General features: G+C 47.2%; 1 protein-coding gene across 1 annotated transcript in view; it reads left to right on the forward strand.

The window, feature by feature from the left end:
- The window catches only part of DDHD1 (DDHD domain containing 1), a 65,055-nt gene extending 58,803 nt beyond the window's left edge, over positions 1-6,252 (forward strand). Inside the window, exons 10-12 of the mRNA XM_050336114.1 lie at positions 1,138-1,390; positions 3,029-3,208; positions 5,182-6,252. Of these exons, the coding sequence (XP_050192071.1) occupies positions 1,138-1,390; positions 3,029-3,208; positions 5,182-5,363 (615 nt within the window). The 3' untranslated portion in view covers positions 5,364-6,252. The remainder of the gene's footprint in view (positions 1-1,137; positions 1,391-3,028; positions 3,209-5,181) is intronic.
- The last annotated feature ends 8,943 nt before the right edge of the window (positions 6,253-15,195 follow it).

Raw genomic sequence — 15,195 nt, forward strand, 5'->3', positions numbered from 1 at the left:
ATATTAATAAGCATAATATTTGAGATTACCCTGATTATTTTTTATTGCAAAGAAGTAATCCTTTTCAGACGAGGATTTTGTGTTTAACTTTCTGACTTCCACTAAACCTCGTCTGTTCAAAGATAAGACTGCTGTTAAAAAAGGCTTCACAAGCAGTTTACAAGATGCTATAGGGAAAAAAAAAGACGGTATTTTTTTCCCAAATGATCCTGAATAACAGCTTGTTAGAGGTGGGATAGTGACTGGGTGAGAATTACTGGTGTAGCTTTACCCTGTCCTTACACTCTTCCCTAGACAACCAGCGTTATCTGTTACAAAAGGCAGAGATGATGAAACTGCATCACCTTGGCAACTTCTTTGATGCAAACTTGATTTGGAATTTCATGTAGAATAGCAGTTTGGGGATCCTTTTGTATTTAAAGTGCTTGAATTTAAGTATATTCAGACCTCTTTTCAAACATGCTGGTTCTGATCATCCCAAGGTCGTGTTCAGCTCCAGCTGCTCCAAAATCAGAATTTTCCTGGGATGTCTGGGACATGGTCAGTCTGTGGTCTCACAAATAGTAAATTCACTTAGTTTTAGGATAAAGAAGTGCAGAATGTTTTTCTACACTTAAGTAAACAAAGAAAAACAAAGAATCAATAGAAAAATATTTTTTTAATAAGCAGAATTCACGATTTGCACAGGGTCAACAAAAGAGTCGTCTTTTGATGACAACAAAGAGTCATCAAAAAAAACATTTACACAGCTAGTCCCTTCCTCTCTGCTGTGCAGAATCAGCTTAACTTCATATAAAGTTTGCTCTGGCAGTGCATGGTAACAACCACGTGGTAGTAACTGGTGTGTTCCTGACAACCTGCAGTACAGGTGCTGCAGGGACACGTGCAAAAATGAATGCACAAACAGCTGGGCAGCTTATGAATCTTCCAGGTGGAAGTAAACTTCCCTGTGAAAATAAAAGTGAATCAGACCATACCACCCAAATTCTGTCACTTTCTAGGCTTTGCTGGTTTGGATTTGAGGTTGGAGAGGACTCTGTATGTGAAAAAGAATGTGATGATTTTCTAGCCTTGACGCTCAGAGGTTGGTTTTTTTGTTTTGTTTTGTTTTGTTTTGTTTTGAATTTCCTCTCGCAGGCCTACAGGTTAGAACCCTTAATTCTGAAGCACTACAGCAACATTTCGCCTGTCCAGATCCACTGGTACAACACCGCTAACCCTCTCCCTTACGAGCACATGAAGCCAAGTTTCCTCAACCCCACGAAAGAACCTACCTCAGCTGCTGACAGCGAGAGCGCCTCGGCGGCGCCCAGCCCGACCACGTCGCCGGTGATGGTGCGGCGGCACTACGGGGAGTCCATCACCAACATCGGCAAAGCCAGCATCTTGGGTAACGTCCTCTGCGCCCTTGGGGTCAGGAACAGGAGCTCCCTCTGGAGCTTCACAGCTCCCTGGTGCTGAGTCACGAGAAAACTCTGCCCTGGGGACAGGCTGGGAGAGCTGGGGGGGTTCACCTGGAGAAGAGAAGGCTCCAGGGAGATCTTAGAGCACCTTCCAGGGTCTAAAGGGGCTCCAGGAGAGCTGGGGAGGGACTGGGGACAAGGGATGGAGGGACAGGACACAGGGAATGGCTTCCCACTGCCAGAGGGCAGGGTTAGATGGGATATTGGGAAGGAATTGTTGCCTGTGAGGATGGTGAGACCCTGGCACAGGTTGCCCAGAGAAGCTGTGGCTGCCCCTGGATCCCTGGAAGTGTCCAAGGCCAGGTTGGATGGGGCTTGGAGCAACCTGGGCTGGTGGAAGGTGTCCCTGCCCACAGGACAGGGCTGGAATGAAATGATCTTTAAGGTCCCATGATTCTACAGAATCAGACAGTTTTTGTTTAATTTTTTTTTTCTTTTAACCCCAGCTGACATTTACTTTGAATTAAAAAACAGTTTACATATGCTGGAATCACGGCTTACTGGAAGATGATGTAGTTTATGCTCTTTGCTGCCTTACTTTTGTCTCTCTTATTGAAGTAACATCCCAGTGGTTTAATAGTTTCCACTCTACTTCATGGAAAAAAAGTTAAAGCTTGTTTTCTGACTACATTTTCTGCTATTGGCGAACAGGAGAAAAATCACACCATGTAAACTGTTACAGTTGTACTTAACTCATGATTCTACAATAGGAAATTCAGGCTGTTTTAATATAAAGTCTGTTCCCTTCTGGCTTTCTGAGTCGAAATAAGCCCTGGTTTAAGTGAGCTTAAACCCTCCCCTTCACTGGAGCTTATACTTGAGCATGCACTTGCAGTTTTTGTTGACCCAAGGCTTTTCTTTAGCTCTCTGTGTGGGATTTGAAAGAATCCTAGTGCCAGGAATCTTCCCAATCAAATAAGTAAAGTATATAAAAGCAGTTTAGTCCTTAAGTAGAAATATGTGGTATTTCAAAGCAGGGTGGCTTTTTTTTTTGGGTTACTGTAGTGACGTTAATGTCTTGTCCATGAGGTGGCAGCAAAGTCGGGATAAAACATGACATAACTGCTCTTAACTTTTACACTCGTCTTCCTGAGCAGCCAAAATAGTCCTTTTAAAGGATGATATAAGATTTTTAAATGTCTGTAAGGGCAATGCCAACTTAAGGACTATTAACAGGAGGAATGTCTGAAACGTCCTGATGGGATTCTTAAGTGCAGGAGGTGCCAGCATTGCTATAAAGCATGTTCTCTTAGACTTTTTATGAGAGAGGAATTACAACATATCCTCAGAAGTACCAGATTTCTCGCTGCACGAGTAATCTCGTGTGTTTTTTCCCCCCTAAATGCAGTTTCCAAATTACAGCTTTTGCTTGTACACAAGATTAGTCTCGGGATAAACAGTGCACTCTTCAGTCAGATGAGCTGTTCCCACCCTGCAGAAGCACGAGGAGTGTTTTCAGTCGCCTGTCACTCAGCTCTAATTAGTGGGTGCTTCACTGACTTTAATTTGCAGTTTGATTTATGCTCCTTGGGTTGTTTTTTTTCTCCCCTCCGTGCCGGATGCAGGAGCCGCGAGCATCGGGAAGGGCCTCGGAGGGATGCTCTTCTCGAGGTTTGGCCGATCCAGCACAACCCCACAGACAATGGAGACGGGAAAAGAAGGAGCTGAGGGCGAGGACAAGAAGGCCACAACTGTTGGGACACCACCTTTACCCCACAGCAGCTCAGGCTTCCTCGAACCCACAGGTGAGTGGTGAGTCCACCTGACAGACTGGCACGGGTTGCCCAGAGAAGCTGTGGCTGTCCCATTCCTGGAAGTGTCCAGGGCCAGGTTGGATGGGGCTTGGAGCAACCTGGAATAGTGGAAGGTGTCCCTGCCCATGGCAGGGGTTGGAACGAGATGGGCTTTAAGGTCGCTTCCAACCTGGCCTTGAACACTCACAGGGAAGAATTTCTCCCTAATCTCTAATCTAAACCTGCCTTCTGTCAGTTTAAACCCTTTCTCCCCCATACATTTCCAATTTTCCCATACAATTCCAATTCTGAAGCAATCTGGATTTAAAGACACATCATACTGGAAGCAGAAGCTGCCCCTCCTGTCCTGATCTGAACCACCCAGAACATAAACTGCAATTTTAGCAGCTGAGGGTTTTTCTTTTTTTAAATATAGGTACTTCCTTTAAGGGAATTCATACTTGATTTTATTTCTGAACTCCCCATCACTGCAGGGTGGGGGAGTGGGAGGGAGTTTGCAATCAGAGGAGTCACAAGTGTATTGAATCTTGTGACAGCGTTCACATGATAGATTGCTGTCTGTTCATCACTAATTTCAACAGATAACCTGTCTGAGTCACTGTTTGAGGGCAAGAAACTCCTTTTAGACTTGAGGGAAATAGAGAGGCAGGACAGTGACTGTCACAGAGCCGCCCATGAGCTCCTTTCCGGGGGCGGCTGGCACGTCCAGGGCTTTCTGCATGGATCCCACATCCCTCTGTGCTGGAAGCCATCCCTGCTCCATAGAAGGAGAACGTGGAGCAGGGGCCAGCCAGGCTGAGTGATGCAATCCACAGCCGAGGGCTTCGCTTCTGAGAGGGCGGCTTGTGGTGGGGTCTGGCAGCCGCCCAAGTCCCGTAACGGCCTCTCGGAGCCGGTCGGGGCGTCCTTCCTGCAGAGCCACTGGGTTTTTTTGCATGTACACATCTTCCTGGAAATGACTGCGGTTGTCTCCTGGTATTCCAAGGCTCTGACTCCCTCTCCTTGCTGCAAAGTGGGGTGATGCTCCTGGGAGGGCACAGAGACGCGTCGTTCCGTGCCGGTGCTTGCGCGATGCTCCCCTTACATGCTCCCCGAGCCAGGAATTAAAATTCCTTCAAACTGGCTTTGATAAATGGCTGCATTTTTGACTCAATATGGGTGGGGGGTTGGCTTTTGTAGCCAAGCAGGCCTTTAGGTTTTTCGTCCTTTTTTTATTCTATTGCTCCTTGTAGAGATTTTTCTGACCGCTGAAGTGCCTTAACAATAGATTAACCATCGGTCCAGTTAAATTGCAGTGGAAATGGCTTTGAATGTGGCATTAATCAGAGAGCCATTGAAATAAAAGGATAACTGCTGAAATATATTTGGAATAATCAGGATATTAAAAGGGCTAGAGCTGTGGAGGGACAGCTTTGCAGAAAGGACTTGTAGTATTGGGTGTAGTCTCCTTGTATAGACACTAAAAATGCAAGAAATCCATTTATTTCAGAAAGTTCTGAGCACCCCTCTTCTGAAAGACAGTGTTTCCTAGTGGGGCCTCAGCATTTGCTGAATATTTCTCTGTAGTTATCATAACAAATATAAATAAATGTATTTATAGAGCTACTATAAGGAAAACAGCTGCTTAAAAACACGCCAGCTTTTCCTGAGCTTTAGAATCGCAGAATCATTTAGGTTGGAAAACACCCCTAAGAACATATTTAGTTTCCTTTTTAGCTTGTTTTTCATTTCCCTGAGCTAAGCACCACTCTCAGGTCAGGTTTGTGCTAAATGCACGTGCATTAAAATGTATTTACATATTAATAAACTTTGATTTGGTTGAGTGTCCCGTGAAATGTTAAACACAGAGATATTACGTGTGTTTTACGTACAACAAGTAGAATCAGAACCCAAAGCTGATGGCAAAACATCCTGGTGTTTTTACAGTTCTGTGACAGCATTTTTGTTTCGTGTTCATTTTCCAGTGGAACTGGAGCACAGGATCGACTTTGAGCTCAGGGAAGGTCTCGTGGAGAGCAGATACTGGTCCGCAGTCACATCCCACACTGCCTACTGGTCATCCCTGGATATCGCTCTGTTCCTTCTAACCTTCATGTACAAACAAGACCAGGAAGAGACTGACAAATCCAATTTAGACACTATTTGAATTTCTGACCGTGGATGGGAAAAGAAATTTTCAAACCAGTGGCACAAAACGGATGCTTGACTGCAGAGCTGCGGCGTCCCGAGGCATGGAGGTTTCAGGTTTAAGTGCATGTTTGGCGTTTTTTTTCCCTGTTTCTAAAGAGGAGAAATGATTTGTATTTCGAGGCACTTTATAGTTTTAAACATTTTGCAGTGCTTGATCAGACCTGAAAGGGTTCCAAACTCTCGTTAACGTGGGCTGTGTAAAGAGCCAAATCCAGCGTGTCCATCCCGTAAGCACGTCGTGCAGTGTGCTTGGGTGACATCCTCGCTAATGACCATAATTGCTGTTTAGTTCATTAAACTATACCAAAATTAGTTGATTTAAAGGAAAGAAAAAAAAAAAAAGACAAGCACTAAAATAATTTCCAGTAACAAAAAATACATAGTTCAATGCAAACCTAAAACTGCCATGTTCCGATGTTTTCTGTACCAGTGAATAACCAACGGTGGTGTCATTTTTCCAGGACTTTATTCAGCTCCACATCCAATTATCCACATTGAAAGCCCATTCTGACTGCTGGCCTTTCTGAGGGCCTATTCTTCGTGACACATTTAGAAAACTAATGCTGAAGGAAAAAAAAAAAAAAAAAAAAAGCATGAGGCAGATATTTGAAATACTGTAATTATAATTTATTATTCTCTCTAATCGTTTCATTTTATTCCAGTGTATAAAACATGACTTTTTTACTGGTTTCTTTTGACATAATTTAAGAACCACATTTATTTTCTACAGTGTTTAAGACTTTTTCTCAGAAATACATATCTTTGTACTACTATTCAAATGAATATATGGACACTGTGGCACACTTTAAGTATTTTTTCATTAAAAATAAATATTTGTGGTTTCACACAAATGACATCAGTCACGTTCTTCTCAGAGGTAAGTGTGTGCCTTTGCTTTTTCAGGTTCCAAGTGCTTCCCAGGCACATTAGATGGGTTTGCAGAGGATCCAGCTGTCCTTTGTTTACCACAATTAAATGCATATATGTGTGTGTTTGTATAAAAACATATGTAGGTTTATGTGCAAGGATCTTATCGTGAGGAAAGGCAGCACCATAAAATAAACTTGGTGAGGCCTGAGAACACCAACATTTAGGTTGGGCTTGTATCTGCAGCTAATTAGAAGTCAAGAGGGAAGTGTCGGGATGAAAGGATTAAAACAACCTGGAAGGCTCTGGAGTAGAAGTGTCGGATGTTTGACCTCTGAGCTGCCTTTGCCTGAGGTATTTACGATCTGGATGGCACATGTGAGAGCTGCAGAACCTAAATTTCAGTTGAAAAAAGACCCAAAAAATCAGTCTGTGGTGTTGGTGAAGAGTTCTCGGTGTAAGCAGATGTGGCAACGTCAGCCCAGAGCAGCAGAGCAGCGGCTTGAGCTGTGGAAACCATCCAGAGTTCCTTTTTTCAGGGGAGGCAGTGGCTTTTCTCCCAGATCACATTTATTTGGGCTGCTGGGGGAAAAGAATTGGGATCTAGGACTTTGTGTGGTGTTATGGACTTAGGAATAATTCTGAAGGTGTGGGGGTTCGGGGGAACAATATGGAAGGGAGGGATGGAAGAGGATGGGAAGGAAAGATGACACAAACAGCAGGGAACCAGTATCCAGCATTCAGACTGTGGAAAGGACCTTGCTTCAGTGTTGGGTCTGTGAAAAATTCCATCTGGCCTCAGAAAATTGGAGCTCTCCTGCCTGACATGTTTACCTTGGGTGATGAGCAATCCCAAGGAAGGAAAACAACCCCTCTGAGAGGAGGGAGCCGGACACCTCTGCTCCAGCAAACTGCCTGGTGTTTACAGCACTGCCTTTCCAGATAAGTTCTTTAATCAGCTCTTCCTAATTAGGACAACTGAAACACACACAAAAAAAAAGGAGAATCTCCTTTTATATATTTAGCACGTGCAAAACGTTTCCAAATGTGCGCGGTTGGCGTTTCAGGACTCAGGAATCGGATCGTGTCGCTGCTGCCTTGTCCCTTTACGCCCCTGGATCCACACTGGATCCACTTTTTAAAGGCTGTAAACAAAAGGGGTTAATTCCTGTCATTCTTGTGGTCTGTGCAAACTCTGCTGTTGTCCAGAACATGTTTCAGATTTATGGAATAGCTGCTCCCCTCGCCTCAGAACATGCTGGTACTTGCTGACTGCTCTCCATATAAGGGATGAGATCCTACTCTTAGGTACTGTGCCCCTTGGAAAATCGGGGAGAAGATGGAGCTGAGGAGTAAATCATATTGCTGGGAGGAGAAGGGATAATGAGAACCAATACCTGTTCATCCCTTGGCATTTTTCCTGAGTTAATGGATGTATTTATTTATGATTCTGTTCTAATTAGTAACTCCATGGACCACCTACTTTTCTCCAAGCTTAATTCCAAACATAAAACACACCTTGAAAGAATAAATGGAGATTTATTTTAAGTGTATGCAGCGATGTTAAGCACGCTGTGGGCAGGCTTTCATCTCTTTAATCCTCACAAAATATCTCTCATCCTCCTGCAAAGATGAAATCCTGTGTAAAAAGTAGATTTTGAAGGTGGTAGAAAAAGGATTGCCCTGTAGAAAAAGGATTTCTGTTCTGTGGTGTAGCAGGGATTCAAATAGGGTCACGTCTCTGCATGCTAAAGTCTAGATTTCATGCTTAAAACTTTCTGGTCAGATGGTCTGTGGCATAATATAGAGCTGGAATGTCCTGGCTTCCAATTACTGACTTGTTTTCTTCTGCAAGGACAATGTTTAGCTTTCCAAGCTGTGTTGACTGGTGGTTTTTCTTGAGAAACCAAGATAAGGGGAATGTTCTGCGCCGCTGTCAGTCTCGGGCCTGATACCGACCTGTTTTCAAAACTTGGCCTTGAGCCTCTTTGCCCAAATTTGACAAGGTCGTTTTTGCAGATAATGAGCTTTAATTTTATTATTTTTTTTCCTATTCATTCTGTCCCTTTGCTCCTAATTATTCTGTCATGGTTTTACCACAACCTCCTTTTCCATTTGTATACACTCAGGCTCTGCTTTCCTGCCAGAGCTGCTGGAGTCAGACACCCTGTGCTTTATTTCACAGTCTGGCTGGCCAACTCCAGTTATTTTATCTCCTTTCCTAATTAGCATTATCAGGCTGAGCTGAAACGTGTTCCACGTTCTCATCCATATATTTTGCCTGGTTGCCACCTCTTCTTCCTGCTCTCCTGCTGTCCCGCTGCTCCTCTCCCATCGAGCTGGTTCTGCCCGTAGCTGAAGAGCTGGGAATTGATTTTATTCGAGCTGAGTCCATGAATCACTGTGTCAACTGTTTGCTTTTAGATAGTTAATGTATATCTGTGTGCCCTCTGCCCAGCAAGTTTATTTGGAATTCCTTGTTCCCCGTTTTTTTCCATTATTATTAGCTTGGAGATTAGGTTTCTGCCTCCACGCGTTGTTTTTTCTACTGAATTTGGACTTCAGGTGATTTATCTGTGGTTGTACAGGGTCTGCTCCCCAGTCTCTGCCAAACATCTTCAATCACCATCAGGAAGCTTTTACACACCAAGACCCAGTTCGAGCTGCATTTAATAATAATTTTCTACCAAAAAACCACCCCTTTCTTGGTGTAGCTCCTCTCTCTCTCTCTTCCACAGGTATTTTTTAGGTCTCTTGTCTCTTTCCTCTCACAATCAAACTCTCCTGAAGTGCTGGGGTTTCATTTCTGCTCGATTTCTGTCCGCTGGAATCAGCGTTTGCCTCGTGCTTGTCTGAGCATCCTCAAGGCTTCAAGGGAAATTTTGGCACCCACTTGAATCCTAAGGGGCAGCACATCCTAGTGTTGTGATCCCCCAGGCTCCTCCTGAAAGCTCAGCATCAGCAAATCCCCTCTGGGTGTGCTCAGCTCCCGGGGTGGCTTTGCGTGTTGCCTCTCGCTGCGTTTGCGTCGTCTCTGGCTGCTGCCGTCAGCTGAACCCCGGGACTGACAAAGCACTTTCTGTCATTGTCCATGAATTTTGGCATGTCAGCCGGCAGTGGAGCTGGGCTGGTCTCTCCCAAGGCTCATTCCTCGCTCCTCATGTTTCTCCTGTGTCCCTGGGGGCCCATTTGACCCACACTCTGCTACAGAGACACAAATGTCCTCTGTTTCCCTGCATGCTGTTGCAGAAGCACTAAAACCACCAGCACAGCTCACAGTGTGTTGACATGGACTCCTCTTCCAAGAGAATTCCTAATCCATGGAGAGAAATACCTGGCTATGAAGTTCTCAGTTCACCCTGGAGGTCAGTGCTCTCTGATCCCACTGGAAAGCAAATTCCAGCCTCAGCCTTTTCCCCCTCTTGTCCCCAGCTGCAGCTCTCTAGCAAACCTTGGCCAGTCCTTTCCCCTTGGGAGTGAGGAGCCAGGGAGCTCCCTGCAAACACGAGATGTCCCAGGAGCCATCTCTTGTGGTTTGAAAATCCTCGATGATTTATCCAAAGAGAGGGTTTTCGTTTTAAATGATTCTGAGAGCATCTGCCACGGATTAACTTCTCTCTTTGTTTCATAAAGAAAATACCGTTTCTGCCCCTTCCCTGGGGCCTCATTGATTGTGGGCATGGACATAGAATTGTAGAATCCCAGAATGGCTTGGGTTGGAAGGGACCTTAAAGATCATTTAGTTCCAGCCCCCCCTGGGGTTGAGATGGGAGAGGTGAAGTCCAAATTTCTCAGCAGGCTGCAGCCCTGACCAGACACTCGAGCTCCAAGGGCCCCGCATCCAGTTTGTTGTTCTTGCTGGGTTTTATGCCTCTTTCAATATCTCCAGAAAGTCACTATCTCATCTCAGGCTGGTCCCATGCTGTGTGCTGAAAGGGCAGCCCTGTCTCACAATCCCACTGTGCCCTTCTGGTTTTTTTGTTCATGTTCCTCTGCCTGCACAAAGCCCAGACTGGTTGGAAACCAGAGCCATGGGAGGGGTGTAAGGAGAGCAGCTCTGCTGGCTTTGGATTTGTGGTCTCTGCACCTACTGCTGTCTCTCAAAACTAAAAACGAGTTTGTGATGCCACCAGAATGGTTTGGGTTGAAAGGAATAACCTTAAAGTTTTCTAGTTCCAACCCCTCTGCCATGGGCAGGGACACCTTCCACCATCCCACCTTGCTGCAAGCCCCATCCAACCTGGCCTGGAACACTTCCAGGGATCCAGGGGCAGCCACAGCTTCTCTGGGCAAACTTTGCCAGGGCCTCCCCACCCTCACAGCCAGGAGGAATTCCTTCCCAATATCTAAACTAAATCTCATGAAACCAGCCAGCCCTCAGGGAGGGATTGGGGCTCCCCCCTCGCCGTGGGGCTGCCCCAATTCCTGCCCTTTGTGAGTCCAGCTGGGCAGGAACAGGCCCCCCTGCCGGCTCCCAGGGCAGGGGTTTCCTGTTGGAAATGCAAAAATTGCAAAAACCTCTGAAAGATGAGAAGAGCCAAAACATGCACAGATGTTTTATCTTCCCACCTTTCCATCCCGCTCCCGTCGCGTTGAGCTGAAGGGCCGAACGGGGAGCATCCGTATTTTCACTCTGAAAATGCCCTGCTGTGGGTGTTTTATTACTGCAGGGTTTGTCAGGAGTTTTCACGTTCGTAATTATTTCAAAGTAACAAAGAGTTAAGTTTCAAAATAACTTCACGTACTTTCAGCGCTGCAAGATGCACTTTCAGTATGGAAATTCTTAGGCTAATTTGCAAAGGGGGACAGACGGCTTCCAAAACAAACCCCACTTTTTCGGACGAGAGGAGATGGTTTTAAACTGAAAGAGGGGAGATTTAGACTGCATTTTAGGAAGAAATTCTTCCCTGTGAGGTTGGGGAGGCCCTGGCATGGTTTGCCCAGAGAAGCTGTGGCTTCCCCATCCCTGGAAGTGTCCAAGGCCGGGTTGGATGGGGCTTGGAGCAACCTGGGATAGTGAAGGTGTCCCTGCCCGTGGCAGGGATGAGCTTTGAAGTCCCTTCCAACCGAAATCATTCTGGGATTCCATGATTTTATCTCCCACCAGTATTTTCCCAAATAGTTTCCCAACTTCTGGGCTCTGAAAGGCTCCTTGGGTTAATCTCTGTGCCTTGGATAAGGTGAGATCCCTTTGGAAAAGGAATCCTTAAAGATCTGGGATGTAGCCTTGTGTGCTCTGCAGGGAGGGCTCAGACTGAGACAGCAGCTGAATATTCTGTGTTTGCAAAGCCTGGTGTTGGGATGGGACAGTTCTGTCTCTTGGCAAACTCCTCAGGATTTCTCCTTTATGCCTTCCAGACTGACCCTCGCATGCAATTGTTTGGGGGGGGGGGGGGAGTTATAATTTTCATATAAAACCGGAGTATTAAAACCCAGCAGGAGATAGGGAGGGAGGTGAGGCTGCTTTGTGTTGGCTGCAGAAAAGGGAAGAGGGTAGAAGTGTTCTTTCCGTGGACGCGTGCTCCGCTGTCACGAACCCACCTTCGTGTTGGACAGACCACATCTGCCTGTGGAGGGGAGGAGGGGGGAGGCAGACCAGGCAGGAGAGGCGCTGATTAAATCAAGGCAGAGCTTGGCAGCGCTGGGGAACAGCCTGATGTGTATCAGCCAGCACGTGTGCAACACATGTTGGAGCTTGACGTTCCCATCAGGAGACGTGGGCGCGCGGCGGAGGGCAGAGAGCAGGGTGAGAGGTACAGACCTCCCTCCCACCAGGGGCTCAGCCCTGCCCCAGCACCCTCTCATTCACAGAATCACAGAGTGCTTTGGGGTGGAAGGGACCTTAAAGCTCATCTCATTCCACCCCCTGCCATGGGCAGGGACACCTTCCACTAAACCAGGTTGCTCCAAGCCCCGTCCAACCTGGCCTTGGACACTTCCAGGGATCCAGGGGCAGCCACAGCTTCTCTGGGCAACCTGTGCCAGGGCCTCCCCACCCTCACAGCCAAGGATTCATTCCCAATATCCCTTCTCACCCTGCCCTCTGGCAGTTTAAAACCATCACCCTTTGTCCTATCAGCTGTTCTTTGGGACTGAGTGATCCCCTCCTACTCACAGCACACCTGAGCTAAGGAACTCACCCAATACATCATTATCACAAGGCTTACCCTGGTGGGATTTAATTCCTCCAGTGACCACACTCAGCTGGGGCTGGTCCTGCAAGGCAGCTCATTTCCTGTCTGCTTCCATGGGATCCCCCAGAGCTGGAGCAGGGAGCCCACAGCACACACATCCTGTCTCCAGGGGGCTGCTGGTCCCTTCTCCCAGGTAACAAGCGACAGGACAAGAGGAAACAGCCTCAAGTTGCACCAGGGAGGGTTTAGGTTGGATATTGGGAAAAATTTTGTCATGGAAAGGGTTGTCCAGCCCTGGCACAGCTGCACAGGGCAGTGGTGGAGTCGCCATCCCTGGAGGGATTTAAAAGCTGTGTGGATGTGGCACTTGTGGCCATGGGTCAGTGGTGGCCTTGGCAGTGCTGGGGGGAATGGTTGGACTCGATGATCTTAGGGGGCTTTTCCAACCTAAACAATTCGGAGACTGAGCCTGTCCCAATCCTGGGAGTTACCTGGTGCTCCATCTCCAGCCCGTTTTCTCTGGGCAGCCTCTAAGAAGCAGCTGGGTTGACCTTCCTGTCCCAGAGCCACCTAAACTCGGGCACTGAGGGATGGCTTAAATCAGGAAGAATTGATGTGTCAGCTCCACACCCATCACCAGGCTGCTTTCTAGGGATTATTCACTTTCTTTCCCGAGTCCTGGGGCTGCCTGAGTGTTACAACTTTTGACATCTGCAACCACAGTCTTGGAGGGGGGAAAAGAATGTTGAGGATTCCCTGCTTCAGACTCTTTTCCTGCAGGGAATTTTGACTCTTGAGCAGCCTCAGCAAGTGTCAGTGCCTGGGAATGTCATTCCTGCACTCTGCAATGCGTCCCCAGAGGAAAGCCAGAGTCCTATGGATTTTGCAGCAAATGTTTTGCCAGTTTCTAGTCCTGTTTCATAACCCTGATGGCATTCTTGGCCTCCCTGGGTTTATGATTTATGGGGAAGTATTCCCAGCCTTTTGGGGGAAGCGGGAGCTCTGGCTGCAAGCTGTTCCTATGTGAGCATCAGGCTCCTCCTGAGTTTATCCTGTGCTATCAGGAGAAGCTGTGTGTGTATCTGAGCACAGATAAATATATTTTACATGCCAGATGCATTTGCAGCCCTCACTTGGGACGCTTCAAACACGCACCAAAGCCGAGTTTTGAATCAGGGATTTTAAACCCGCTGCAAAGTCACCCCCTCTCCAAACAATTTAGTTAATTAACCAGCCAAATCAGTTCTTGCTGACTCTCCCTGCAGATACCCCTCCTGAAGGAGATTTTTCTTTAGATTTGGATGAAACGCAGCGGTTGAGTCATGATTTTTCTCCCTGGCTCGGCTGCTGGAGCAGGGAATGTTGTTCACAATACTGGCTGTTGCCATATGCTTTTTTCATCAAGCTAAAGGGTGCAACTTTCTTTTTTGCTTCCCCCTCCACTGACTCACTCCCCAAATATGTTTCTGGTTAGGATGCCTTGTGACTTCTTCCTGACAGAAGGTTTTCTAGTTTGCAGGCAGCTCTGGGAGTCGCCTCCACGGGCTCTAAAACATCCCAGGTCCTGGGAGGAGAGGATGGGTGTCCTGGAAAGGAGGAGCAGCAGCAAGATGCTTAACTGGTTTTTTGGGTGCTTGGTGTCCTTTGGGAACTCTCCTGGACTCTGAAACATTTTTCCAGAAGCTGGGCAGTCCTGCTCCAATGCCCTTCCCGTGTGGATTGTTGTGCCTGGGATGTCTAGGAAATGCCCCTGGGAATTCTGGTGAGATCTCCCTGCTGGATCCTATGCAGGGCCGGGAGTTGGACTCAGTGATCCTTGTGGGTCCCTTCCAGCTCAGGATATTCTGTGACTGTGTGATTAGGTGAACTTGGCCTTTGATCTGTTTATTTTAAGAAATACTATAAGCTGAGGACAGGAGATGCTGCCTGGAAAGGATCTTGGAGAGACAGACAGACAGACAGGCATGTCCCTGCTGGATTTCTTCTAAGGCTTTGACTTCAGGCCACCTTCTGTTGACCCCCAGACCTTCACCACTGATGCCAGATTTCCTAAGCAGGCTGTAAATCATTCCAGTGGTGCTTCCTGAACCTGACCTTGCACCTGCGAGCTCGGGAGCGGCTGTCTGAACACCAGGGTCCATCACGCTTGTAGATGAGCATCCCATCCTCACTTCCCAAAGTCCCCACAGCCTGGGAGATGCCAGAGGCTGGGAAGAACAGCTTGGCCTTTTCCAGCTGCAGGAACTGAGATGCTGAGAGTTAAGTGACTGGCCCGAAGCCAAAGTGCTTGGAAATGAGCCCGAATCTTCCTCGTATTAGCCGGGATATGACTGTGTAGCATTCCTTGCCCTGCTGGAAATGTCACCCGTGGTCTCTGGAGCAGCTATCCTGCAAAGAACATCTCCTTTTTTTTTTTTTTTTTTTTTTTTCCCCCTCTTAAATTGCTTTTCCTTACAGGACAACCCCCATCTGTTTGATCTTGTGGGATGCAGGAGAGCAGGAACGTGCCAGCCTTTGTAGCGCTTCTCATTTCCTCCAGCCTTGCCTGGCAAGTTAACTCTGGGGCTTCTCCACGCTGGGAATTTTCCAGAGAAAGCTATTCCAGCTGAGTGGTTCTCCAGCAGCGCATCCCTGGGTGTTGGGGTGACGGCAGAAGGACGTGTAAGGACACCGCAGGGTGTCCCTGCCTGATCCTGGCACCTCTCCCAAGGAACAGAAAATGGGATTCTCGTCCTCCCCTGCCCCTTCTCAGAGCATGGGAGCTGCTCTTCCCTGTGCCACCTGGGA

The sequence above is a fragment of the Myiozetetes cayanensis genome, unplaced genomic scaffold (genome assembly GCF_022539395.1).
Source record: "Myiozetetes cayanensis isolate MyiCay16 unplaced genomic scaffold, myiCay2020 scf6-25, whole genome shotgun sequence".
Taxonomy (NCBI): domain Eukaryota; kingdom Metazoa; phylum Chordata; class Aves; order Passeriformes; family Tyrannidae; genus Myiozetetes; species Myiozetetes cayanensis.